Raw genomic sequence first — 26,821 nt, forward strand, 5'->3', positions numbered from 1 at the left:
TTATCTCATCTCCTCTTCATAACCTCACTATTTTTATGGAGCAGAAAACTGCCGCTTATTCTTAAAGTCTGAGTCAATCATGCAGTTAAGTGGCAGAGTTTTGGACCTGGGTTCTTTGGACAACAAAGCCCTTGTTTTGCACTCTAACATGCTGCCATTTTCCCTTTACTCTGTCTCAAAGAGGATATTGAGTTGAGTTTTAAGCAGTATATTTTGTGAATATCAGAAATAAAGGGACTCATACTTTTGAATGTTTTTTCACTTACAGATGGGAATATATAAGTTGATATTCCTATATCAGTTTAGTTGTAGGCACAAAATTATTACCTAAGTATATTAGTGCTTTTAGTTATTGACCTTATAAAGGCAATGAAGGAAAGAACACCTCTATTTTAGAAGACTATATAAGTAAGTAATAAAAGTATGAGCATAAAAATGCACCTTTTTTCCCCCTGAAACAAAGAAGTAGTCAGCCGGCATCAGGAGTCTTTGGGGGAGAATCAGTGAGAAATTAAGTTTGATGGACAGGACATTGAAAACAGCAAGAGTGGTTTGCATCTGATGTGTGAATGCATGTATAAGACAGATTTAGAAATATGAAATTCAGAAGCCCCATTCAAGAATATAACAGAAAGATAGCCTAAAGTGATGAATGCTAAAATAAGAGTATGACAGGGAAAATAATTATGTGTGTCTATATACATAAATGTGTGTGTGGATGTATGTGTGTATATATAAAATCCTAAAAGGGTCAGAGACACTTGGTGACAATAGTCCATGTAGCCCACTGTCACATGATGAAGGGAAGACTTCCTAGTACAGTGAGGTGAAATTTTGAAGTTTTCATTCATTAATATGGTGAAGTAAAAGTTTCCACTTTAATGGCATGTACCTGAAATGTGATCATTGAACATTAAGTATGGAAAGAATGACAGAAGGAAGGAAATTTTAAAATATATAAAACAATAGAAAAATGTTTAAACTTTTTCTTTTGTATTGGAGTATAAGCAATTAACAATGTTATGATACTTTCAAGTGAACAACAAAGGGATTCAGCCATACATATGCATGAATCCATTCTCCTCCAAACTCTCTTCCCATAAAAATTAACAGGTTTAAATTTTGGTAAAAATATGAAATCAGTAAATCTCAAAGATTAAAGATCACTTGCTCTTAAAGACAGTATTGATGCCTTGTAAAAATGAACTTTTAAATAAGCAAGATCCTGTGCTTTCTGGTGGTAGAGTATATTTATGTGTTTGATTGGGGCAGATTGCATTCTAAAAATTTTGACCTTTTAAATGGACTTTTTCAGGTGTGGGATACCACTTAATTATGGTAAAGGATCGTCATTGTGATGTTAAAGAAATCTCCAAAATGATTAAATATCACGTACCAGAAGCCAGATTGGAGAGCAATGTTGCAGCTGAATTATCATTTATCCTACCCAAGGAGTACGCAAACAGGTATGGATCCAGAGAATGTTAGATAATAGTTTGGGGTTATAAGAAATCAATATTACTCTTTAAAGCTTGTGTGCAACTGTCATTTGACAAATAATGATTTTTTTAAAAAATTCCTAAAGAGTTCACTGTCTGCACAGAGGGAAGTCATATAACTTAGCTTTCATTTAGTTTGTCTTGGGTATTTTTATTTCTATTTCTTACAGTCTGGTGTTAAGTAGTGACAAGAAATGATAGGCTATTTGCACAAATTTTGTTCAACTGATTTGCTGACTTAATAAGAAAAAAGTGGCCTATATGGTAGATCTTGCATTCAGAAGCCCTAGAAACTACAGGAAACAGGCAGTTTGACCGTAACAGTTAACCAAGTTAGTTACTAGAAGGAGAAAGAAAATATTAATTGTACTTGGGATGTTTATCTTGATTAAGGGAAGAGGAAAATAAGAATACTTATGATAAACTTCCAGGGGCTGTGCCAATTTCATTTTCTTTCAAGTTGTAGTTAGCAGCTTGATATTCTCTTGAAGCAAACTAATTGGCATTCTCAAAAGAAGATGAATAGAGGGGAACTTCTTCAACTTTCTAATGAACAAAATCCCGACAGCCTACATCATGCATAATGGTGAGAAACTCAAAGCCTTCCCACTAAGATCAGGAACAAGAAAAGCAAGTCCTTTCCACTGCTTCCAACATCATGCTGGAAGTCCTAGCTAATGCAATAACACAAGACAAATAAATGTACATACATTGGAAAGAAAGGAATGAAACTCTGCAGATAACACAATCATCTTTTGCATACTGTCCAAAAGAATTTACCAAAACAAAAAAACAAACAAAAAACCCTTCTGGAACTAGTAAGTGATTATAACAAGGTCGCAGGATACAAATTTGATGTAAAAGTCAATAGCTTTTCTATGTATCAACAATTAGCAAATATAGTTTAAAATTACAAGCACAATGCTATTACATTAGTATTGCCAAAAGCAAAATACCTAGGTATAAAACTAATAAAATACATACAAGTTCTATATGAGGAAAACTCCCAAATTCTAATGAATGAAGTAAAGATACTAAATAAATATGAAGATAGTCCACTTTTATGAATAGGAGGACTCAATACTGTCAAGGTGTCAGTTCTTTCCAACTTGATCTATAGGTTCAATGTAATTCTAGTCAAGATCTCTGTAAGTTATTTTGTGGGTATCAACAAAATGATCCCAAAGTTTATAAAAAAGTTTATTCAAATTAATCAACACAATATTGAAAGAAAAGAATAGAAGACTGACAGAAACGAACTATAAAACTACTATAATCAAGATGGTGTAGTATAGAAAGAATAGAAAAATAGAACAATGGAACAAAGTGGAGAACCTAGAAATACATATATATATATATGTATATATATATATATAGTCACCTGGTCTTTGACAGGGAAGGAAAAGCAACAGAGAAAAGATACTTTTCAACAAATGGTGATGGAATGAACAATCAGACATCCACAGACAAAGAAAATAACCTAGATGCTTAAAATGGGTGATAAGCCTAAAATTCAAACAAAAAAACTATGAATCTCCTAGAAGATAACATAGGAGGAAAACTAGATGACCTTAGGTATGGCAATGACATTTAAATTACAGCACCAACAGCACTTTTCATGACAGGAATAACTGAAAAGCTGGACTTCAATGAAATTAAATTTTTGTTCTGTGTTTGGCAATATCAAGAGAATTAGAAGACAAGACACAGAATGGAAGAAAATATTTGCAAAAGACACATTTAATAAAAAGTTACACAGCATATACGAAAAACTAGAAAAAGCAAGGGAATTCCTGTTTTTCACTTCTGCTTTATTGACTACACCAAACCCTTTGACTGTGTGGATCACAATAAACTGTGGAACAATGTTAAAGAGACGGGAATACCAGACCATCTTACCTGCCTATTGAGAAATCTGTATGCAGGTCAAGAAACAACAGTTAGAACCTGACATAGGACAGCAGACTGGTTCCAAATAGGAAAAGGAGTACGTCAAGGCTGTATATTGTCACCCTGCTTATTTAACTTATATGCAGAGTACACCATGAGAAATGCTGGGCCGGAAGAAGCACAAGCTGGGATCAAGAGTGCCGGGAGAAATATCAATAACCTCAGGGATGCAGATGACACCACCCTTATGGCAGAAAGTGAAGAACTAAAGAGCTTCTTAATGAAAGTGAAAGAGGAGAGTGAAAAAATTGGCTAAAGCTCAACATTCAGAAAACTAAGATCATGGCATCTGGTCCCATCACTTCATGGGAAATAGATGGGGAGACAGTGGAAACAGTGTCAGACTTTATTTTTTAGGCTCCAAAATCACTGCAGATGGTGATTGCAGCCGTGAAATTAAATGACACTCCTTGGAAGGAAAGTTATGACCAACCTAGACAGCATTTTAAAAAGCAGAGACATTACTTTGTCAAAAAAGGTCTGTCTAGTCAAGGCTGTGGTTTTTCCAGTGGTCATGTATGGATGTGAGAGTTGGACTGTGAAGAAAGCTGAGCGCCAAAGAATTGATGCTTTTGAACTGTGGTGTTGGAGAAGACTCTTGAGAGTCCCTTGGACTGCAAGGAGATCCAACCAGTCCATCCTGAAGGAGATCAGTCCTGGGTGTTCATTGGAAGGACTGATGCTGAAGCTGAAACTCCAGTACTTTGGCCACCTCATGCGAAGAGTTGACTCATTGGAAAAGACCGTGATGCTGGGAGGGATTGGGGGCAGGAGGAGAAGGGGATGACAGAGGATGAGATGGCTGGATGGCATCACCAACTCAATGGACGTGAGTTTGAGTAAGCTCCGGGAGTTGGTGATGGACGGGGAAGCCTGGTGTGCTGCAGTCCATGGGGTCTCAAAGAGTCCGACATGACAGTGGCTGAACTGAACTGGCAGCATGGATGAACTTTGATATTACTACAATAAGTGAAAAAAGCTAGACTGAAAAGGTCACATCCTTAGAGAACAGATTTGTGGACCCAACAGGAGAAGGAGAGGGTGGGACAAATTGAGAAAATAGCATTGACATAGATACATTTACACTATCATGTGTAAAATAGATAGCTAGTGGGAATTTGCTATATAACACAAGAAGCCCAGCCTGGTTGTCTGTGATGACCTAGAGGGGTGGGATGGGGGAAGGGGAGAGAGGCTGAAGGTGGAGGGTATCTGTATATAATTATGACTGATTGACATTATTGTACAACAGAAACCAACACAACATTATAAAACATTTTCTTCCATTAAAAAGGGCTATACCTTGTATATTCCATTTATATGACATGTTCAGAATAGGCAAATCCAAACCAGGATTTGGGGGAGGGGTTTATAAATAACAGAAATGTATTTCTTGCAGTTTGAAAGCTGAGAAATCCAAGAAAATTGTATTGGCAGATTTGGTGTTTGATGAGGCTTGTTTCCTAATTCAGAGACAGTCATCTTCTTGCTGTATCCTCACAGGGCAGAAGGAGTTTGGGCAATCTCTGGGCCTCCTGTTTTTTCTTTTTTTTAATTCAAATTTAGTTGATTTACAACATTGTGTCAGTTTCAAGTGTATGGCACAGTGATGAAGTTATACATATATATGTTTATGGGGCTTCCCTGGTAGCTTAGCTGGTAAAGTATCAGCCTGCAATGTGGGAGACTTGGTTCAATCCCTGGGTTTGGAAAGATCCCCTGGAGAAGGGAAAGGCTACCCACTCCAGTGTTCTAGCCTGGAGAATTCCATGGACTGTATAGACCATGGGGTCGCAAAGAGGCGGACACAACTGAGCAACTTACACTACTATGTATGTATATATGTATGTATATTCTTTTTCAGATTCTTTTCCCTTATAGCTTACTAGAAAATATTAGGTATAGTTCCCTGTGCTACAGTAGGCCACAGTCGGTTATCTGTTTTCCAAATAGGAGTATATATATGCTAATTCGAAACTCCTAATTTATCCCTTCCCCCTTTTCACTTTGGGAACCAAAAGTTTGTTTTCTATCTTTTGGTCTGTTTCTGTTTTGTACATAGGTTTATTTGTATAATTTTTTAGATTCCACATATAAGTAATATATGATATTTGTCTTTCCTTGCCTGGCTATTTAGTATGATAAATTCTAGTTTCATCCATGCTTCTGCAAATAGAATTATTTCTTTCTTTTTATGACTGAGTAGTACTCCATTGTGTCGGGTTGCCCAAAATATTCATTTAGGTCTTACCATAACATCTTACAGAAAAAAATCTGAATGAAGCTTTTGGCCTACCCAATATATATGTATCGCATCTTTTTTGTCCATTCATATGTTAATGGACGGTTAAGTTATTTCCATGTCTTGGCAATTGTAAATAGTGCTGCAATGAACATTGGGGTGCATATGTCTTTTTAAATTAGAGCTTTCTCTGGATACATGCCCAGAAATGAAATTGCTGTACCATATGGTAATTCTGATCTTGAAGGGAGAGCAGCGAGAGGTCCTGAAGAGAGATCTTAGTTGCCTGCTCAGGAATTAAACCTGGGTAACGTGGATGCGATTCATGGGGTCGCAAAGAGTCGGACACGACTGAGCGACTGGACTGAACTGAACCTGGATGAAAACCAAGAGTCCTAGTCACTAGGCCACCAGGGTTGGAGTCTAGAAGCAAAGAGGCCCTGGATCTTGCCCCTGTTTGAAATCAAGAATGTTTCAAAGGGGCAAAAACTAAAAACAAGTACAAAGTTTTTTGTTAGTGATATAGCACAATGTATGGGAGAGCACACAGGGAAACAGTTTGTTTATCCAACATAGAAACAGAGCAGAGATACACACGCAGAGAGAAAGAATATGGGCATCCCCTCGAAGGAGGAGGAGCACAGTACCCAGAAACTAGGCGGAGATACACATCCAGAGAGGAGCGCAGGTGTCCTGAGTGGCAGGGGCGCAGTAAGGTGGTGAAATAAGTCACTTATATAGGATAGTCCTTGTGGGTCTTTGTCTGCCTTTGGCCAATTATCTTGTTTGGTTCTTCACACCTGAACCCTGGATCTTCCACACTATGGACCTTCTCTAAGATGCGGGTGCACCCTTTAAAGATGGATCCCACCGCGGAAGGATCCATGCATCCACTATGGATGCGTGTTCATGCTTACTATGGGGTGGAGCCCCCTCTCTTTTTGACCTCCAAGAAGCTTTCCTGTGCAGTGCCAACAAGGAAGTCTGCCTTGACCTCAGGAGTGGACACCGTATTTCTTTACTTTAGCAGAGCTCAGCTATTACCACTAACTTTGTCCTTTGAGTATCTAGGTTAGAACAAAGCTTGAGTTTTACTCCACTTGACAAATACCAGGTTTCTGGCCCAGAGGCCAGAGGTAGGTATCTCCTACCTCAATTCCACTTTTAGTTTTAAAGGGACCTCAATATAGTTCTCCATAGTGGCTGTACTGATTTACATTCCCACCAGAAGTATAGGAGGGTTATTTTTTTCTAATCAGCCTCTCTAACATTTGTTATTTGTAGACTTTTTGACTGTAGCCATTCTGATTAAGGTAAGTTGATAACTCATTGTGGTTTTGATTTATATTTTTCTGATAATTAGCAATGTTGAGCATTTTTTCCATGTTCCTATTGGCCATCTGAATGCCTTCTTTGAGAAATGTCTATTTAGATCTTTTGCACATTTTTTATTGGCTTGTTTGGGTTTTTTTTTTCTTCTTCTTATTTTAAGTTGTATGAGATGTTTGTATATTTTGGAAATTATTCTCTTTGTCAGTCGCATCATTTGTAAATATTTTCTCCCATTCTGTAGGTTGTCTTTTCATTTTTTAATGGTTTTCTTTGCTTTGCAAAAGGTTCTAATTTTATTTATGTCCCATTTGTTTAGTTTTGCTTTTGATTCCATTACTCTAGGAGATGAATTCAAAAAAATATTGCTGTGATTTATGTCAAAAAGAGTTACACGCATGTTTTCCTGTAAGACTTTAATAGTATCCAGTCTTAAATTTAAGTCTTTCATTCGAGTTTATTTTTGTATATGGTGTTAGGGAAGGTTCTAATTTCATTATTATACAAGTAGCTGTCCAGGTTTCCCAGCACCATTTATTGCTTTACCGTCTTTTCTCCATTGTGTATTCTTTCCTCTTTGTCATAGATTAAGCAACTGTAAGTGTATGGGTTTATTGCTGGGATTTCCACCCTGTTCTGTTGACTTATGTGTCTGTATGTGCCAGTTCCATACTGTTTTGATGCTTATCTGAAGTCAGGGAGTCTGATTTTTACAATTCTGTTCTTTCTTGAGATGGTTTTGGCTACTAGGGGGTCTTTTGTGTTTCCATACAAGTTTAAAATTTTTTTGTTCTAGTTCTGTGAAAAATGCCATTGAATATTTGGTAGAGATTGCATTGGATAGTGTGGTTATTTTAACAGTATTGATTCTTCCAATCCAAGAACACAGTGTATCTTTCCATTTGTGTCAATTTCTTTCATCAGTGTCATAGTTTTCAAAGTGCAGTTCTTTTTCTTCCTTATGTAGATTTATTCCTAGGTATTTTATACTTTTTGAGGCAATGCTAATTTGGATTATTTCCTTAATGTCTCTTTTTGCTAGCTCATTGCTGGTATATAGAAATGCAGCAGATTTCTGTATATAAATTTGGATCCTGCAATTTTGAAGAAATGTGTTGATGAGTTCTAGTGGTTTTCTGGTGGGGTCTTTTTCTTCTTCTGGGAACATTTCTTTTCAATGTTCACTTAAGAAGGCTTTCTTATCTCTCCTTGCTATTCTCTGAAACTCTGCATTCAGATGGGTATATCTTTCCCTTTCACCCTTGTCTTTCACTTCTCTTCTTTTCTCAACTATTTGTAAAGACTCCTCAGACAGCCACTTTGCCTTCTTGCATTTCTTTTTCTTTGGGATGGTTTTGGTAGTTGCCTCATGTACAATGTTAAGAACCTCTGTCCATAGTTCTTCAGGCACTCTGTCTACCAGATCTAATCCCTTGAAACTATTTGTCATTTCTACTGTATAATCATAAGAGATCTGATTTAGATCATATCTGAATAGCCCAGTGGTTTTCTTCGTGTTCTTTAAGTCTGAATTTTGCAATAAGGCGCTCATGATCTGAACCACCATCAGCTCCCAGTCTTGTTTTTGCTGACTGTTCAAGCTTCTCCATCTTTGTCTGCAAAGAATATAATCAATCTGATTTCAGTATTGACTGTCTGGTGATGTCCATGTGTTGTTGGAAGAGGGTGTTTGCTATGACCAGTGCATTTTCTTGGCAAAACTCTGTTGAAAGGTTGTTGCTGAACGATAAGACGCGGGATTCTTGGCCTCCGGAGGAGACGAATTCAATCCGGGGCCAGAGACGAGGCTGGATCGCTCAGAGCTTTTGTGTAATAAAGTTTTATTAAAGTATAGAGAAAGCTTCTGACATAGGCATCAGAAGGGGGCAAAAGAGTACCCCCCTCCTAGTCTTTAGCTGTATGTTATATAGTCACTCACAGTCTGTTAATGAAATGAAAGGAATGTCATAAAATTTAGAATGGCATCAGATAATTCATCCCAGGCCATAAAACGATTGACTTGAATCTTGTAGAAGGGCAGAATACCAACAAATAGTTCCGTTTACATAGATTAGGGGAACAATACCTGAGTAAGTAAGTTAGGCCGTTTGGCGGAACCAACTTGAAGATAGAGTCTGGGGTTCATTAACATAGCTTAAGACAACATTTCCATACGAAAAAGGAATGTATTGGTTAACTCAAAGTTTGAGAGTAGTTAGCTTTAGGTGAGACCAGGTGTCATGGCAACACAGAATGTTAAGAGAAACCTCCTTTTAAATTTGTATAGAGAAGGAAAAACAGATTGCTGGTTTGTTTCTTCCTGCCGTTTAAGAGAGATAAAAATGTCTGGCACTTACAGCCTCTTTCCTCCATTTGGAGACCCCTGGCCTTCCTGCCTGTTACCCTCTCACTGTTAGCCATTGTACTGCTTCATTTTGTACTCCAAGGCCAAACTTGCCCGTTACTCTAGGTAGCTCTTGACTTCCTACTTTTGCATTTCAGTCCCCTATGATGAAAAGGATATCTTTTTTGGTGTTAGTTCTAGGAGTGTTTTAAGTCTTCGTAGAACCACTCAACTTCAGCTTCTTCAGCTAAAGTGGTTGGGGCAGAAACTTGGATTACTGTGATACTGAATGGTTTACCTTAAGTTTAATTAGCTCCCATTTGCTCATTTTGTTTCTATTTATTTTGTCTTTGGAGACAGACTAAGAATATATTGCTATGATTTATGTCAGAAAAAATTTTATAACATTCTTGAAGTTTTATGATGCCATGTCTTATATTTATGTCTGAACCATTTCAAGTTTATTTTTGTATATGATGTGAAGGAGTGTTCTGATTTTATTGATTTGCATGTAGCTGTCCAGTATTCTCAACAACATTTGTTGATGAAACTCTCTTTTCTCCATTGTATATTCTTTCCCCTTATCATAATTGACTCTATTCTATTGCATTAATCTAAATGTCTGTTATTGTGTCAATACCATGCTGTTTTGATTACTGTAGCTTAATTATGTCTGAAGTCTAGAAGGGTTACACCTTCAGCTCTGTTCTTATTTTCTCGGGATTTCTTTATCAATTTTGGATGTTTTGTGGTTGCATACAAATGTTAAGATTATTCTGGCTGTTAAAAGTATCATCAGCATTTTGATAGGGATTGCATTAATCTGTAGATTCCTTTGGGTAGTATGGCCATTTTAAGAATATTAATTCTTCAAATTAAAAAAACATGTAATAGTTTTCCATTTTTTGGAATCTCCTTGAATTTCCTTTATCAATATTTTATAGTTTTCAGTGTATAGATCTTTCACAGTCTTTATTAAGCTACTTCCTAGATTTTGGGGTTAGTTAGACTTTTAAATGGATTGGCTTTTTCCTCTTCTTTCTGATATTTACTTATTAGCGTAATGAAATCAAAGGACTTCTGTGTATTAATCTTGTATCCTGCTACCTTGCTGAATTATTTTATTACTTCTAATAGATTTTATGTGGAGACTCTATGTTTCTCTGTATAGTGTATCATGTCATCTACCAATCGTTCCATTTTACTTCTCCCCTCCAATGGGGTTGTCTTTCATTTTCTTTTCCTGTCTGATTGCTGCAGCTACTACTTCTAATACCGTGTTGAATAGAATGGTGAGAATGGGCATCCTTGTCTTTTCCCCGAATTTAGTGAAGAAACTTTCTGCTTTTTACTGTAGAGTATTATGTTGACAGTGGGTGTGTCATAAATGGCTTTTATTTTCCCTCTATACATGTTCCCTCTATATCCACTTTGGTGAGAGTTCTTATCTTGAATGGATGCTAAATTTTATGAAAAGCTCTTTATGAGTCTACTGAGATGGCCATGTATTTTTGTCTTTCCTTTTGTTAATGTGGTATATCACATTGGTTTGTGTGTGTTGAACCATCCTTGTGAACCTTGGAATTGTCCAATTGATCATTATGTTTGATTTTTTTTATGTACTGTTGCATTCAGTTTGCAATATTTTGTTGAGGATATTTGCATTTATATTCATCAAAGATATTGACTTGTACTTGTCAAATGTGTAGGTATAGTGTCTTCATCTCTTTTGGGTAATAGAGTGACAGTGGCTTCATGGAAATAGTTTTGCAGTGTTCCTTCCTCTTCAATTTTTTGGAATAATTAAAGCAGGATAGGTGTAAGCTCTTTTTTTATATGTTTTGTGGAGTTCTGCCATGAAAGCATCTGGTCCTGGACCATTGTTTTTAAATTACATATTCAGTTTTATTTCTAATGATTGGTCTGCTCAAATTTTCTGTTTCCTCTTGACTCAGTTTTGGCAGGCTGTGTATTGCTACAAGGGCTTCCAAGGTGGCTCAGTGGTAAAGAATTCACCTGCCAATGCACGAGATGCAGGCTTGATCCCTAGATTGGGAAGGTCCCCTGGAGAAGGAGATGGCATCCCACTGGTATTCTTGTCTGGAAAATCCCATGGACAGAGGAACTTGGAGGGCTGCAGTCCATGGGGTTGTAAAAGAGTTGGATATGACTTAGCAGCTATGCAACAAGACCAACATATTTCTATAAACTTGTCCCTTTGTTCTAGATCATCTAATTTGTTGCCAAATAACTGTTCGTAATATTCTTTTAAAAATGTTTTTATATTTCTATGGTATCAGTTTTTACTTCTCCTCTTTCATTTCTTATTTTATTTATTTCAGTCCTCTCTCTTTTCTTCTTGGTGAGGCCTGCCAGAAGTTTCTCAATTTTGTTTATCTTTTCAAACAAGCAATTCTTGGATTTATTGACTTTTTTCTACTTTTAATCCCTATTCTATTTCCTTTCTCATCTTTATTATTTCCTCACTTCTGCCAACTTTAGGTTTTGTTTGTTTTTCTTTTTCTAATTCCATTAGGTGGTGGGTAATACTGTTTATTTGAAATGTTTCTTCTTGAGAAGGGCCTTAATCACTATAAAATTCCTCATTAGAAGTGCTTTTGCTACATCCCATAGATGTTGCAAGGTTGTATTTTCATTTCCTTGAGTTTTTATTTTTTCTGGTATCTTCTTTGATTTTACCATTGACTTTCTTGGTTTTTTTAGTAGCATGTTTGATCTCCAGCTGTTTGTTCTACTCCTGTTTTACTTTCTGGGGTTGGTTTCTAGTTTCACACCACAGTGGTCATAAAAAATGCTTGAAATAATTTCTATCCTTTTAAATTTGTTGAAGCTTGTTTTGTGATGTTGTATGTGATTTATCCTAGATCATTCCTTTGCACTTGAAAAGGATTTGTATCCTGGTTTTTGTTATATTTTGGGGGGATTGTGTAGTGCCCTGTAGATATCAACTCCAATGGATCTATTTTGTCATTTAGGACCTCTGTTGCCTTATTACTTTTCTGTCTAGATTATCTGTCCATTGATATCAACGAAGTATTAAACTCTCCTACTATTATTGTACTATTGTCCACCTCTCTTTATGTCTGTTAGTGTTTATTATACTTATTTTAAATATTTAAGGTGCACCTATATGCATGTATGTTGGTGAGTGTACTATCTTCTTGTATTGGCTTCTTCATCATTATATAATGCTCTTTTTGTCTTTCTTCATGTCCTTTGTGTTAATGTCTATTTTTTGATATGTGTATTGCTATCCCTGCTTTCCTGTAATTTCCATTTGCTTGAAACATCTTTTTCTATCCCCTCACTTTCAGCAAGTGTGTTTTTGCCCTGAAGTGAATCTCTTCTAGGCAGCATATTCTAAGTTCTTGGTTTTTATCCCATCTATTACACTATATCATTTGATAAGAGGATTTAGTCCGTTGACTTTAAATTAATTATTGATAGGTATGTGCTTACAGCCATTTAAATCCTTCTTTTCCAGTTGTTTTTATAGTTTTTCTTTGTTCATCTTGTCTTCTTTTTGTTTTTCTCTTTTTTGGCTTGATAATTTTCTTCTGTAATATGATCGAGTTCCTTTCTTTTTGGTTTTTGTGAATCTAATGCATATCATTGATTTGTTGTTACCATGAAAATCAAGTATGTTGATCTGCAATTGTATCTACTTGCTTTAAAAAGATTGTCATTCAAAATAAAATGCATTCTAAAAGATATGTTTTTCTACTCCCCTCCTCCAGATTTTATCATTTATGTCTTATTTTCATATTTGTCTTTTTATTGTTAATTGTAGTTATAATTTATTTGAAATTTTTTGAATTTTGTTTTATTTTTTAATCTATACTTTGGTTTACTTTAGTAATCTTCATTCTTTTTATTTGTTTGCCTTTCTTATTGTGATTGTTTTTTCCTGTAGATTCTTGTTTATCTTTATTTACAGAAGACTTTTCAATATTTCTTTTATTGTAGGTTTAGTATTGCTGAATTCTTTTAGTTTCTGACTGTCTGAGGAATTTTTTATCTTTTCTTCTATTATAAATGATCATCTTTTTGGGTATCTTAGGTTGCAGGGTTTTCTCTTTCAGGCCTTCTCTTTCTCTTTCAGGCCTTTGACTATATCCGTTCTGGTCTGCAAAGTTTCCATAGAAATATCAACCAATAGCTTCATGGAGCTTCCCTTGTAGATGATTCTTAATTTTCTCTTGCTGCCTTTAGAATTTAGAATTTTCTCTTTATCTTTTTCTTTTGCCATTTTAAATATGATATGTCTCAGTGTGAGTCTATTTGGGTTCATCTTTTTGCAACACTGTGCTTCCTGTACCTTTATGTCTGTTTCTTATTTAGGTTTGAGAAGTTTTTAACCATAATTTCTTCAAGTACATTTTTAGTACCCATGTCTCTCTTTTCTTCTTCTGGAACCCCTATTATGCACAGGTTGGCATAATTTTTATTATTCCATAGATATATGTTGCTTTAACATTTTTTATTAGTCTGTCTTCTGTTCTGATTGGGTGACTTCAATCATTGTCTCTCCTGAATCATGTATTCATTCTTCTATGTTATTTTGTGAATATTCATTGCTTCTAGATTGGTTTTTATCTAAGCAGTTGAATTGTCTATTTTTGATTGGTTCAGCTTTGTATTTTCCAGTTCCTTTTTTATAGTGATCTGCATTTGTATCAATAGTTTTTCTTAATTTGGTTAGCATTTTTATTACTTCTTTTTGGTTTTAGTTGACTGGTGAACACTGTTTCATTATTTGTTCTTTCAGGGTATTTCTCATTTTCTTTTTAATTGGGAGCAGTTCCTCTGACTTTATTTTATTTGACTTTCTCTGTCTCTATGAATTTATGAGAAACAGTTACCTACTGTGAACTTGAGGTACTCTTGCTAGAAAAATCCCATAGACATAGGGGTCAGGTGGGCTATGATCCATGGGGTCACAAAGAGCTGAATATGACTGAAGCATAGCACATACAGCACCCTTTGAACTTCAAGGGTTGCTCTTATATGGAAGTATACCTGGGCAAACTGTGTGTGTTTACTGGTTTTGGTATGGACACTGAGCCCAGTGTACTGGCCTTTATCTCCTTAATATGGGGTGTGGTTGGTGTTGGGATATTTAAAGTCTGTGCAAGATGTAAAGTGGGGTTTCCTCTTTGCTCTGTGGCTATTGCTACCCTATCAGGGGCAGAGTCTGCTCCTCAGTTGTTGTATTTGAAGTCCTGAGGGTCAGGTTTGATATGGCTCCATTGCCCTTGAGTGTGAGCTCTGCCCTAAACAGGGTGGTTGTTGAAGCATATGAGGCCCATGAAATCAGAGAGGCTGTATGTGATGCCTATCCATTTCTCTGTTGTGTTCATCTCAGATCTAGTACAAGGCTGTGACTGGGTGTTGGGACATTGTGGCTGTCTGAATTGAGGTGGCCATGCTTTCACCTGGTCTGGACTGCCTCTCGGCACACTTTTCTCAGGACCTCTCTGCCCCATGTCTCATGCTAAGCTGAACTGGAGTGCCCTCACTGGGAGACAAACTACTATGTACTCCTAGGCAATGACAGTGTTCATTGCGATTTCACTTGATTCACACCCCCAGGCTTTCTGGGCTGTCTCTGCAGAGCTATATTAGCTCCTCTCCCAGGGCCTGTCTGCCTGAGATTTAGCACTTATCACTGCAAGCTCCTGTGGTACTGCCCTCTGTGCACATTGACAACATCCCCCATTGCTACATCTGCTGACGAAGACCTCCACAGCTTGGCCTGTTTCACACCCCAAGCACCCTGGTCAGTTTCTGCAGAGCTAGGCTGGGTCTCTGCCCAGAACTTGAACAAGGCTGTGGTGTGGAGTGAGCAGGGTCAGTTGTTTCTCCCTTCAAATTGTAAAGTGCAGTGAGGCAGCAGCCTCCAGTGCAAGGCTATTTCTGCCTTGATTGTCAGCAAGCCAACATGTATACACTCTTAGGGAGCTAGGCATCTCTAGCCCATTTATCTGTCTTAGCAGTTTTCCCAGCTGGTAAGGGGGCCCATTTCCTCCACAGGACTGATATGCCTAGACTCTTTACTCCTCAGGGAAAGGGTCTGGCTGTGTTGATTTTCTCCTTATAGATTGCTCCCAGGGGCAAATACCCTGACTTAATGCCTTTTTTCCATCCTACCTGGTTATGTGGAGATCTTTCTTGCAGCTTTAGTTGCAAGCCTTTGTTGACTAGCTAGTTTTTATGAGAATTGTTTCACATGTACGTATATTTTTGATGTGTTTGTGGGGAAATGTGAGTGCCACATCCTCCTACCCTGCCTTCTCAATATCCCAATTGAATTTTCTCGTTGTTGTTCAGTTGCTAAGTTGTGTCTGACTCTGCAGCCCCACAGACTGTCACACACCAACCTCCTCTGTCCCGCACTATTTCCTGGAGTTTGCTCAAATTCATGTCCATTGACCTGGTGATGCTGTCTAACCATCCCATCCTCTGCTTCCCCCTTCTTTTGCCTTCAGTCTTTCCCACAATCAGGGTCTTTTCCAATGAGTTGGCACTTCACATCAAGTAGCCAAAATATTGGAGCTTCAAACATTTGAATTTACTACATTTTAAATCATAAAAAGTATAATGCTAATAATAAAGCTTGACTGATTCACTATACATTTTTGTTTTCTTACTTCCTCAGACTTATGGGGGCTTGAGTCTGCTGTTATATCTATGTGAACAAATGTACAAACACCACAATACTGTTCTCATAATCTTTCTCTATATAATTACTTTTAAGAGTTGCATTTACTATGTATTCCTTACGATTTTGCTGTGTGGGAAAAAACCATGGAGATTTCTCAAAAAGTGAAAAATAAAACTACCGTACATGATCCAACAAGCTCATTTCTGGGTATTTATTAAAAAGAATTGAAATCAGGATCTCAGAGGGAACACCTGTATTCCCATGCTCCCTGCAGCATTATTCACAATAGGCAAGATATGAAAACAACCTAAGTGTCCACCTACAAATGAATAAAGAAAAAATAAATGTATATACATTGGAATATAATTCAACTTTAAAACAGAAGTAAATCCTATCTTTTGTGACAGCATGAATGGATGGACCTAGAGGACATTATACTAAGTAATATAAAACAGACACAGAACAACAAACACTGTATGATCTCACTTGTATCATGGAATCTAAAATGGTCAAATTCTTAACAGCAGAGAGTAGAATTGTGGTTACCAGAGCTGATGAATGGAGGAGGGGAGAAGAGGGAGCTGACGTTCAGTTTATCCAAAATTTCGGTTTATGCAAGATAAATAAATTTTGGAGATCAACTATACAGCATAGTGCCTACATATAACCATACTGCATACTTAATATTTACTAAGAGGATGGCTCTCAGATTATGCATTTTTACCACAAAAATAAAAAATAATAAAAGGGATGGGAGGAAATTATGGGAAGTGATGGGTATGTCTATGACTTTGGTGGTGATAGTTTCATACGTGTATATTCCAGGAATATTCCACATTCCTGATTTATCACCAGCCATGGAAAATATGATAAGCATTGCAGCGAAGAATAAGCTACATATTTCCCCAATGTGTAACAAAAATATTAATGTGAAAATCACCTTCCGAGTACTAGCTCCTTCTACTTCTTCTCCTAGGTTTAAAGATCTACTTACTGAAATGACAGACAGACAGGAAGAGCTGGGTATTGCTAGTTTTGGTATCTCCATCACTACCATGGAAGAGGTTTTCATTAAGTAAGTAATGATGCATGGGAGCAAGAGAGCAGAAAAAAAATTTTTCTTTAAAATCAGATTTCATTTTGAAAGCAAGACCCATCATGTGTGGAGCTAAAATAATTGAAGTAGTAATGGATTGTTAGCTATGGTTATCTTCTATGAATCACGAACATATCAGTTTACGTACCTTGCTCGCCTTATGCGCTAAGGCTGCTGTGACTCATGGAACTAGAGTGAGAATATCAGTTCAGAGAGTTAGGAGGCAGGATACGCAATGCAAAAAATGAGACTATGAAACTGCACAAAAAACTAAATCCAGGTGCTGAATACCCAGAGCAGAGGAATATTTCATAAGAAGATTATTTGAAACTTTGGGATTACAATTGAATATCTGTGTATTTTGTGGGTAGAATTGTTAGAACTGGCCTAGAGCAAAGAGAGAAGACAGAAGAAGCAAGAACTGCAATCTCATAGCTTCCTGAATGAAAACCACAATCACAGAAAACTAACGAAAATGACCACATGGATTTTTGATCATAGGGGACTGAAATGTAAAAGCAGGAATTCAAGAAGTACCTGGAGTAACAAGCAAGTTTGGCCTTGGAGTACAAAATGAAGTAGGGCAAAGGCTAACAGAATTTTGCCAAAAGAACAAACTGGTCACAGCAAACACTCTCTTCCAACAACACAAGAGATGACTCCACACATGGATAGCACCAGGTGGTTAATATTGAAATCAGATGGATTATCTACTTTGCAGCAGAAGATGGAGAAATTATATACAGTCAGCAAAACTAAGACTGGGAGCTGACTCTGGCTCATATCATTATTGCAAAATTCAAGCTTAAATTGAAGAAAGTATGGAAAAACAAAGACTGTTCAGGTATGACTTAAATCACTTATGATTACAGTGAAGGTGACAAATAGATTCAAGGGATTAGATCTGGTAGGCAGAGTACCTGAAGAACAATGGACGGAGGTTTGTGACATTGTACAGCAGGAGATGACCAAAACCATCCCAAAGAAAAAGAAATGCAAGAAGGCAAAGTGGTTTTCTGAGGAAGGCTTATAAATAGCTGAGAAAAGAATAGAAATGAAAGACAAAGGATAAAGGGAAAGACACCTAATTGAATGCAGTAATCCAAAGAATTGCAAGCAGAGATAAGAAAGCCTTCTTAAGTGAACATTGCAAAGATAGAGAGGAAAACAATAGAATGGAAAAGACTGGAGTTCTCTTCAGAAAATTAGAGATACCAAGGGAAAAATTTCATGCAAAAATGGTCACAATAAAAGACAGAAACTAACAGAAGCAGAACAGATTAAGAAGAGGTGGCAAGAATACACAGTAAATATACAAATAAGGTCTTAATGACTTGAATAACCATTTTGGTGTGGTCACTCACCTAGAGTCAGACATCCTGGAGTGTGAAGTAAAGTCGATCTTAGGAAGCATTAGCTTGAACAAAGCTAGTGGAACTGATGGAAAATCCTAAAAGATGGTGCTGTTATAGTGCTGCACTCAATATGCCAGCAAATCTGGAAAACTCAGCAGTAGCCACAGGACTGGAAAAGGTCAGTTTTCATTCCAGTCCCAAAGAAAGGCAAGGCCAAAGGATTTTCAAACTACAGCACAATTACACTCATCTCACATGCTAGCAAAGTAATGCTCAAAATCCTCCAAGCCAGACTTCAACAGTATGTGAACCGTGAACTTCCAGATGTTCAAGCTGGATTTACAAAAGGCAGAGGAAACAGAGATCAAATTGCCAACATCCATTGGATCCTAGAAAAAGCAGGAGAGTTCCAGAGAAACATCTACTTCTGCTTTATTGACTATGCCAAAACCTTTGACTGTGTGGATCACAACAAACTATGGAAAATTCTTAAAGAGGTGGGAATACCAGACCACCTTACCTGTCTCCTGAAAAATCTGTATGCAGCTCAAGAAGCAACAGTTAGAACAAGACATGAAAAAACAGGCTGGTTCCAAATTGGGAAAGGAGTACATCAAGGCTGTATATTGTCACTCTGTTTGTATAACTTAAATGCAGAGTACATGATGCAAAATGCTGGGCTGGATGAAGCACAAGCTGGAATCAAGATTGCTGGGAGAAATATCAGTAACCACCCTCACGGCAGAAAGTGAAGAACTAAAGAGCCTCTTTAGTTTAATTTTTCTGAAATAAGCTTAGAAACATTATGAAAATAAAACTGTTGTATATTATCAATATCAGTTTTTACAGATTTAACAACTTTTAGCCAGTGATTTTTTTTTTTTTTAATTTTGACTCAATTTTTGAAATTTTTATGATGAACTATGTATTTAGAAACCACCATTCTGGTTAAAATAATTTTCTTTTTCTGTGTGTGTAGGGTCAGTCAATTGCATAATCCGACTTTGCAGGCCCTACCAAATGAAGATGAAAGTGAAGACACAAATCAGAATATGAATGTCCCTAGAAATTTTGAGAGACCATATTCTTCCTCCAACTTGAGTAAACGCTCTAATATTACATTTAATACTGGGGTGAGCAACTTCACTAAGAATATAATATTTGTATATATTTGTATGGGATAAAAGTTATAATATTTCATTTTAATATTGAATTAAAAGTAGAGTTTGAGTTCTTAGCCAAAGAAATCCAGGTAAGGAGTAGTATGTAAAACAATTCACTTAGTTTTTAAATTCAAAAGTAAAATATGATAGTAGAAATTAGATTTTTACTCTTCCCATTATTATTCCTCAGAGTCACTTATCACAGTTTTGAATTGTTAGTCCATTCAGAGTTGAGAAAGTTTCTTATAAAAGTTAACACTATTCGTGTACATAAAACTATTTAAATGTATGAATTGAAATGAATTGATACTTCCTAGTGAACTATTTACTCCCAATTCAGTATCTTTCTTCATTACCATGGGAAATTCCACTGGACTGACAAGCATTTCTTTCCTTGTTCTCTTAACTAAATACTCCCTATAGTCTTCCCCCAAAACATTAGGGATTCTGATGTGGAAGATATATTTCTCAGAGTTGCCCATGAGCATACTTCCATTGAGGGGACTGATGAGTCAGTTGTGAAGCAGAGTTGATATTGTACAACTAACGTGTGGAATTTTGAACCAGAGAGAAGTGGAATTCCTGCTCTATTCAATAGTTATTTGACTTTAAACAAATTATTTGACATATCTGTGCTTTAATTTAATTCTCTGTGAGACATTTTAATGAGTTAACACCAAGTAAAATATGGCCTTTGGAATGTTTGCCATGAATTGGATACTTTAAAATGTAATTTTCCTCTTCTCCTTGCTTGCACATTTCTGCTATATCACTCTTCTTTATTTCCCCCTTCTTATAAAGATGCAGACAATGAAAGATTTGCAGAATAGTCTAGAAAAATTGATTCTTGTATTAATATATGCTGTCATCCTAGAAATATATCTAAATATATCTAAAAGTCAGAAAACAATGTGAGAAAGAATCCTTCTAAACTACCTTATTTCCAATCAGTGACAACATCTAAATGCTAATTGTTTCATTCAGAAAATACTGATTGATGGGGCTTCCCTGGTGGTCAGAGGCTAAGAATTTGGAAATATTATGATTTAATATTGGCTAAGAAAGATAGATGTGATGTTGCCCTGGTCAGAGACACTATGAATGTGTTAGTGATCCTTTTGAGGTTTTCAGTGTAATTAGATGGAAGCCTTAATCCTTGCATTCAACACATTATGTAAATAAGAAGTCTTGTTTGTCACCTAGTCTGTGAACTATGGTTATGTTCTGTTCAAGGGTATATTTATAAAATTGTATACATCCTCTATCATAAGATTAAAATATTAATGAAGTTCATTAAATGTTGTGACCATTGTGATGCTGTAATGCCATCTTCTGTCTTGTCAGTGGACTCTTTACAGTCAGCAGTTCTTTGCCATGTTCATAAAAAGAGCAATGTTCACGTGGCGCAACTGGAATTTGATCTTGCTGCAGATACTAGCATTCGTGGGTATTTTTTATTTTTTGATGAGCGATGTGGAGATTTCAATAAGTGGAGAAAAACTTGACAGAGAAATGGATTTGGAACAATATGGTCAAACAATTGTGCCCTTCTCAGTTTCTGGAAATTCTGAGTTTACCATGAATTTCACAAAAAATCTTGAGATCTTGCTAAAGGCTAAGAAACAGAAACTTCATAAAGTAAACGGTAAGCCTCTTTCAAAAAAAAAAAAAAAAAAAAGACTGCTAGTAGATAAAGACCTGTTTGTGTTCTTTCAAAAAAGGTCTTAACTGGAATATTTAGTTACTTGCTATTTTTTTTTCTTGATAGTCTCATAAAGACAACTAAACTAGATGCAAGAACAATCAGTTGAAATTACTGGCTACAATACTGTAAAGTAATTAGCCTCCAACTAATAAAAATAAGTGAAAAAAATAATAAAATTTAAAAAATTTAAAAAGATTACAATCAAACAGAAAAAAAAAAAAAGAAATTACTGGCTACAAAAGTTAATTATTAATGGAGGTGCTGGAGTATGGGTCATCTACCAGCCATTTCCTACATCTTCTAAGTGAAAGTGAGTGAGAGTCACTCAGTCGTGTCCAACTTTTTGTGACCCTATGGACTGTACAGTTCATGGAATTCTCTAGGCCAGAATACTGTAGTGGATAGCCTTTCCCTTCTCCATGGGATCTTCCCAACTCAGGGATCAAACCCAGGTCTCCTGCATTGCAGGCAGATTCTTTACCAACTGAGCTATCAAAGAAGCCCTCACCTTCTAAGGAATGGACTCAAGTACCAGAATATTTTCTTTTGTGAAATGTAGCAGAGAATTTCACATAAAACCAGTCTTACAGTGTGGTATGATGGTCCTAAATCCTGAAAGACTCCTCATAACATATGTATCTAGATTGGCCATATCTAAAAATGGGTAAACAGGTATGGCTGGAAGCTTTATGGGCAGGCTGCTCAGAACTTATTTACTTGTAAAGTAGTAATAGTAACTGATTATATGTACTGAACACGTACTTTTGGCAAGAACTTTTCTAAGTATTTGCATTGTCTATTTCTATAACAATAACATTTGCTAAAGTTTGGGACACTAAGGTTTGGAGATGTTAAGTGAGCCACCCCAATTCATGCACCTAGTATGTATTAGAGGAGGGATTAGATTTTAAGAGATTGCAGTATTAACTCACACTACGCTAGATCATCCCAGTAAGAGGCAAGTCTGTCCTTGTACAAGACTGACCATTTCCTTCCAGGTACTTCATTTGTATTTCCTTCAGCTGCTATCTGGTTAACTGTGTTACTTCATATTAACATATAACCTATGCAGTTTAGCAAGTTTATCTTTTAGGTTCTATTGTGAGAGGTGAAAGTGCATTCAGAGATGTTGGTGAAGTCTACCATTATCTTGACTGTATGTTGATAAACATCATAGGTTTGGTGTCATAAAGCCTGTCAGTAAATCATACATTTTTTCTCCTCCATTACTGGATGACTAAGTGAACATTTATTAATCAAAAATGACACAGTTGTTTAGAAGAGAAGAGGAAAGAGAGAGAGAAAATGAATTTACCTGATTCAAAATGTCGTTCTTTTTCACTACATTATATTGTTGATACAAAAATTAAAAGACTATATTTCAGAGATATGTTAATAATAAGACAATCAAATTAAATCTTCCTTCTTGTTAGTTCTTTTAGCATCTTGCTGTGCTGTGCTTAGTCGCTCAGTCATGTCCGACTCTTTGTGACCCCATGGACTGGACTGAGCCCACCATGCTCCTCTGTCCATGGGGATTCTCCAGGCAAGAATACTGAAGTGGATTGCCATGCCCTTCTCCAGGGGATCTTCCCAACCCAGGGATTGAACCCAGGTCTCCTATACTGCAGGCAGATTCTTTACTGCCTGAGTCACTGGAGAAGCCCTAGCATCTTGCTGTTGTCTTAATTAAAAATTATTCGAGCAGCTCTTTGAGAAAATTAGTAGGCTAAGAAGCCTCAAATTGTTCTATAGAAATAGCTAGTTAAAAAAAAAAAAACACACAGATTAGCTAAAATAGCTTCATATAGAAACTGGTAAAGGGTCTGCAACAATCAAGTGAATGCCCAGTCAAAAAAGCCACATGCAAACTGTAAGGGTATCTGTGGTGTTTTCGCTTATCTTTACACCATCACCCTCTCTGGGACAGTACACTGAGTTGGTAGAAAGCTATGCATTTACTGGTTGCTCCTTTGGGATGAAAAGAGTAGAATTTTTTCAACATTCAGGCCAATTTGAGAACTGTGCAAAGAACTGAATTTGTTTTACTTGACTCAGAGCTCAAGTGAGAACAGTGCCATAGTTTGGATATTATATTAAAGTTGCTGAAAGTACTGACAGATGCCAAGGTATGAAAACTACAAGGGGGACTGCAGACATGCGGGCACCAGGGACAAGATATTATGGGTATCACGACACAGTAGAACATCTAAGGTCCCAAAAGAGAACAAAGGTAAAATTCATAGGGATATTAATACATTTAAAAGCAGCCATATATAGTGAAGAGATGAAGGAAAAACATATACATAGGCCCAGGGTATATATATGCCCAGAAATGTTCTGAGAAAAATGGAACCTTTATGCCAGACAGATTAGTAAATTCTCTCTATGCTGAGATACAATCTGCAAAGACTAGGATAGCAACTTTTTTCAAATCCCAAATGTCAAAAAAAAAAAAAAAAAAAATCACATGCTATACAAATAAACAGGAACACGCTCCATTCAACCAACTCTAAAGAAACACAAGCTTTGGATTTATGGGACAAAGACTTTAACTCTTAAATATGTTCACTAAGTTAAAGGAAACATGAGCAAAATACTGAAGTAAGTAAAGAAAACCATATATGGTAAGAATATCAGCAAAGACAGAAAATTTTTTTCAAATCCCAAATGTCAAAAAAAAAAAAATCACATGCTATACAAATAAACAGGAACACACTCCATTCAACCAACTCTAAAGAAACACAAGCTTTGGATTTATGGGACAAAGACTTTAACTCTTAAATATGTTTACTAAGTTAAAGGAAACATGAGCAAAATACTGAAGTAAGTCAAGAAAACCATATATGGTAAGAATATCAGCAAAGACAGAAAATTTTAAAAGAATCAAACAAAAATTCTGAAGCTAAAAAATACAAAACTGAATTGAAAACTACACCATAGGAATTCATCAGCAGACTTGACCAGGAAGAAGAAAAGTCAGCAAATGTGAAGACATACTATTTGAAGCTATTGAGTTTGAGGAACAGAAAAAAGGGGGGGGGGGAGGGAGAAAACTGAACAGAATCTAATGGAATTATGATACAATATAAAACAGACCAAGCTACACATTCTGGAAATCCTAGAAGGCAACAAAGAAAGGGACATAGAACTTACTTGAAAAAGCAAAGCTGAAAATTTTCCAAATTTGAGGAAAGACTTGGATATGCTAATACAAGAAGCTCAATAGACTCCATGTAGGACAACCAGAGAGAGATCCACAGTGAGACACATTATAATCAAACTGTTGATAGACAAAGAATTTTGAAAGCAACAAGAGAGAAACAACCATGTACAAGAGATCCTTAATGAGATTATCAGAAATTTTCTGCTAAAACCTTGCGGGTCAGAAGGCAGTGGGATAATATATTTAATGAAAGCTTTAAAATTGGTCAACCAAGAAGTCTATATTTAGCAAAACTGCACTTCAAAAATTGAGATATTCAGAGATAAAAACTGAGGGAGTTCATTATGAAATCTACCCTAAAAGAAAATTTAAAGATTCTTCTTCAAAGTGATATGAAAGGACACTGGACAGTAACTCAAAGCCATATGAAAATAAAAATTCTAGAGTAAAGCTAAATACATGGATAAAAGTAAAAACCAATATTATTACAATTTTGGTTTATAATCCTACTTTTTTATAGGATTTGAAAGACAAAAGAATAAAAAGTAACTGTAAATCGCTAAAATCTGGTGTTAAAAGTAAAGTTCAATGCTGCAAAAAATAATATTGCATAGGAACCTGGAATGTTAGGTCCATGAATCAAGTTAAACTGGATGTTGTCAAGCAGGAGATGGCAAAAGTGAACATCCACATCTTAGGAATCAGTCAACTAAAATGGACGTGAATGGGTAAATTTGATTCAGTTGACTGTTATATCTACTATTGTGGCAAGAATCCCTAAGAAATGGAGGAGCCCTCATAGCCAACAAAAGAGTCCAAAATGCAGTACTTTGGTGCAGTCTCAAAGACATCAGAATGATCTTGGTTTTGTTTCCAAGACAAACCATTCAATATCACAGTAATCCAAATATATGCCCCAACAACTAATGTCGAAGAAGCTGAAGTCGAATGATGCTATGAAGAACTAAAAGACCTTCTAGAATTAACACAAAAAAGGATGCCTTTCATCATAGGGGATTGGGATGCAAAATGAACAAGTTAAGAGATAACTGGACTAACAGGTAAGTTTGGCCTTGGAATACAAAATGAGGTAGAGCAAAGTCTGACAGAGTTTTGTGAAGAGAACTGCTCTGGTCATAGCAAGCACTCTCTTTCAACAAAACAAGAGACAACTCTACATATGGACATCATCAGATGGTCAATACTGAAATTAGATTGATTATATTCTCTGCCCTGAAGATGGAGAAGCTCTATGCAGTCAGCGAAAACAAGACCTGGAGCTGACTGTGGCTCAGATCATCAGCTACTTATTGAAAAATTCAGACTTAAATTGAAGAAAGTAGGGAAAACCACTAATCCATTCATGTATGACCTAAATCAGATCCCTCTGGTTATACAGTGAAGGTGATGAATACATTCAACAAATTAGAAATGGTAGACAGAGTACCTTAAGAACTATGGGTGAAGGTTTGCAACACTATACAGAAGCTGGTGACACCACCAAGGTAAAGAAATTCAGCAAGGCACAATGGTTGTCTGAGGAGGCTTTACAAATAGCTGAGAAAAGAAGAGAAGTGAAGCAAAGGAGAAAAGGAAAGATATGCCCAACTGAATGCAGAGTTCCAGAGGATAGCAAGAAGAGATAAGAAAGCCTTCTTAAGTGAACAATGCAAAGAAATAGAGGAAAACAATAGAATGGGAAGGACTAGAGATCTCTTTAAGTAAATTGGAGATATCAATGGAGCATTTCATGCAAAGATGAACACAATAAAAGACAGAAATGGCAAGGACCTAAGAGAAGCAGAAGAAATTAAGAAGAAGTGAGAAGAATACACAGAAGAACTATATATATATTGAAAAAAAAAAAAAAAGGTCTTAAAAAATTGGATAACCATGATGGCTCACTAACCTAGAGCCAGACATCCTGGAGTGTGAAGTCAAGTGGACCTTAGGAAGCATCACTATGAACAAAGTTAGTGGACGTGATGGAATTCTAGCTGAGCTATTTAAAATCCTAAAAGATGATGGTGTTAAAGTGTTGCACTCAATATGTCAGAAAATTTGGAAAACTCAGCAACGGCCAAAGGACTGGAAAAGGTCAGTTTTCATTCCAATCCTGAAGGCAATGCCAAAGAATATTCAAACTATGATACAATTGTGCTCATTTCACATTCTATAAGCTAATGCTCAAAATCCTTCAAGCTGGGCTTCAACAGTACGTGGACCAGGAAATTCCAGATGTACAAGCTGGATTTAGAAAAGGCAAAGGAATCAAAGATTAAATTGC

General features: G+C 36.4%; 1 protein-coding gene across 1 annotated transcript in view; it reads left to right on the forward strand.

The window, feature by feature from the left end:
• The window catches only part of LOC122702002 (phospholipid-transporting ATPase ABCA3-like), a 267,396-nt gene that overhangs the window by 126,026 nt on the left and 114,549 nt on the right, over window positions 1-26,821 (forward strand). Inside the window, exons 16-19 of the mRNA XM_043915524.1 lie at window positions 1,316-1,466; window positions 17,026-17,124; window positions 19,480-19,633; window positions 21,008-21,308. Of these exons, the coding sequence (XP_043771459.1) occupies window positions 1,316-1,466; window positions 17,026-17,124; window positions 19,480-19,633; window positions 21,008-21,308 (705 nt within the window). The remainder of the gene's footprint in view (window positions 1-1,315; window positions 1,467-17,025; window positions 17,125-19,479; window positions 19,634-21,007; window positions 21,309-26,821) is intronic.

This window comes from Cervus elaphus, chromosome 10 (genome assembly GCF_910594005.1).
Source record: "Cervus elaphus chromosome 10, mCerEla1.1, whole genome shotgun sequence".
In the NCBI taxonomy this organism is placed as follows: domain Eukaryota; kingdom Metazoa; phylum Chordata; class Mammalia; order Artiodactyla; family Cervidae; genus Cervus; species Cervus elaphus.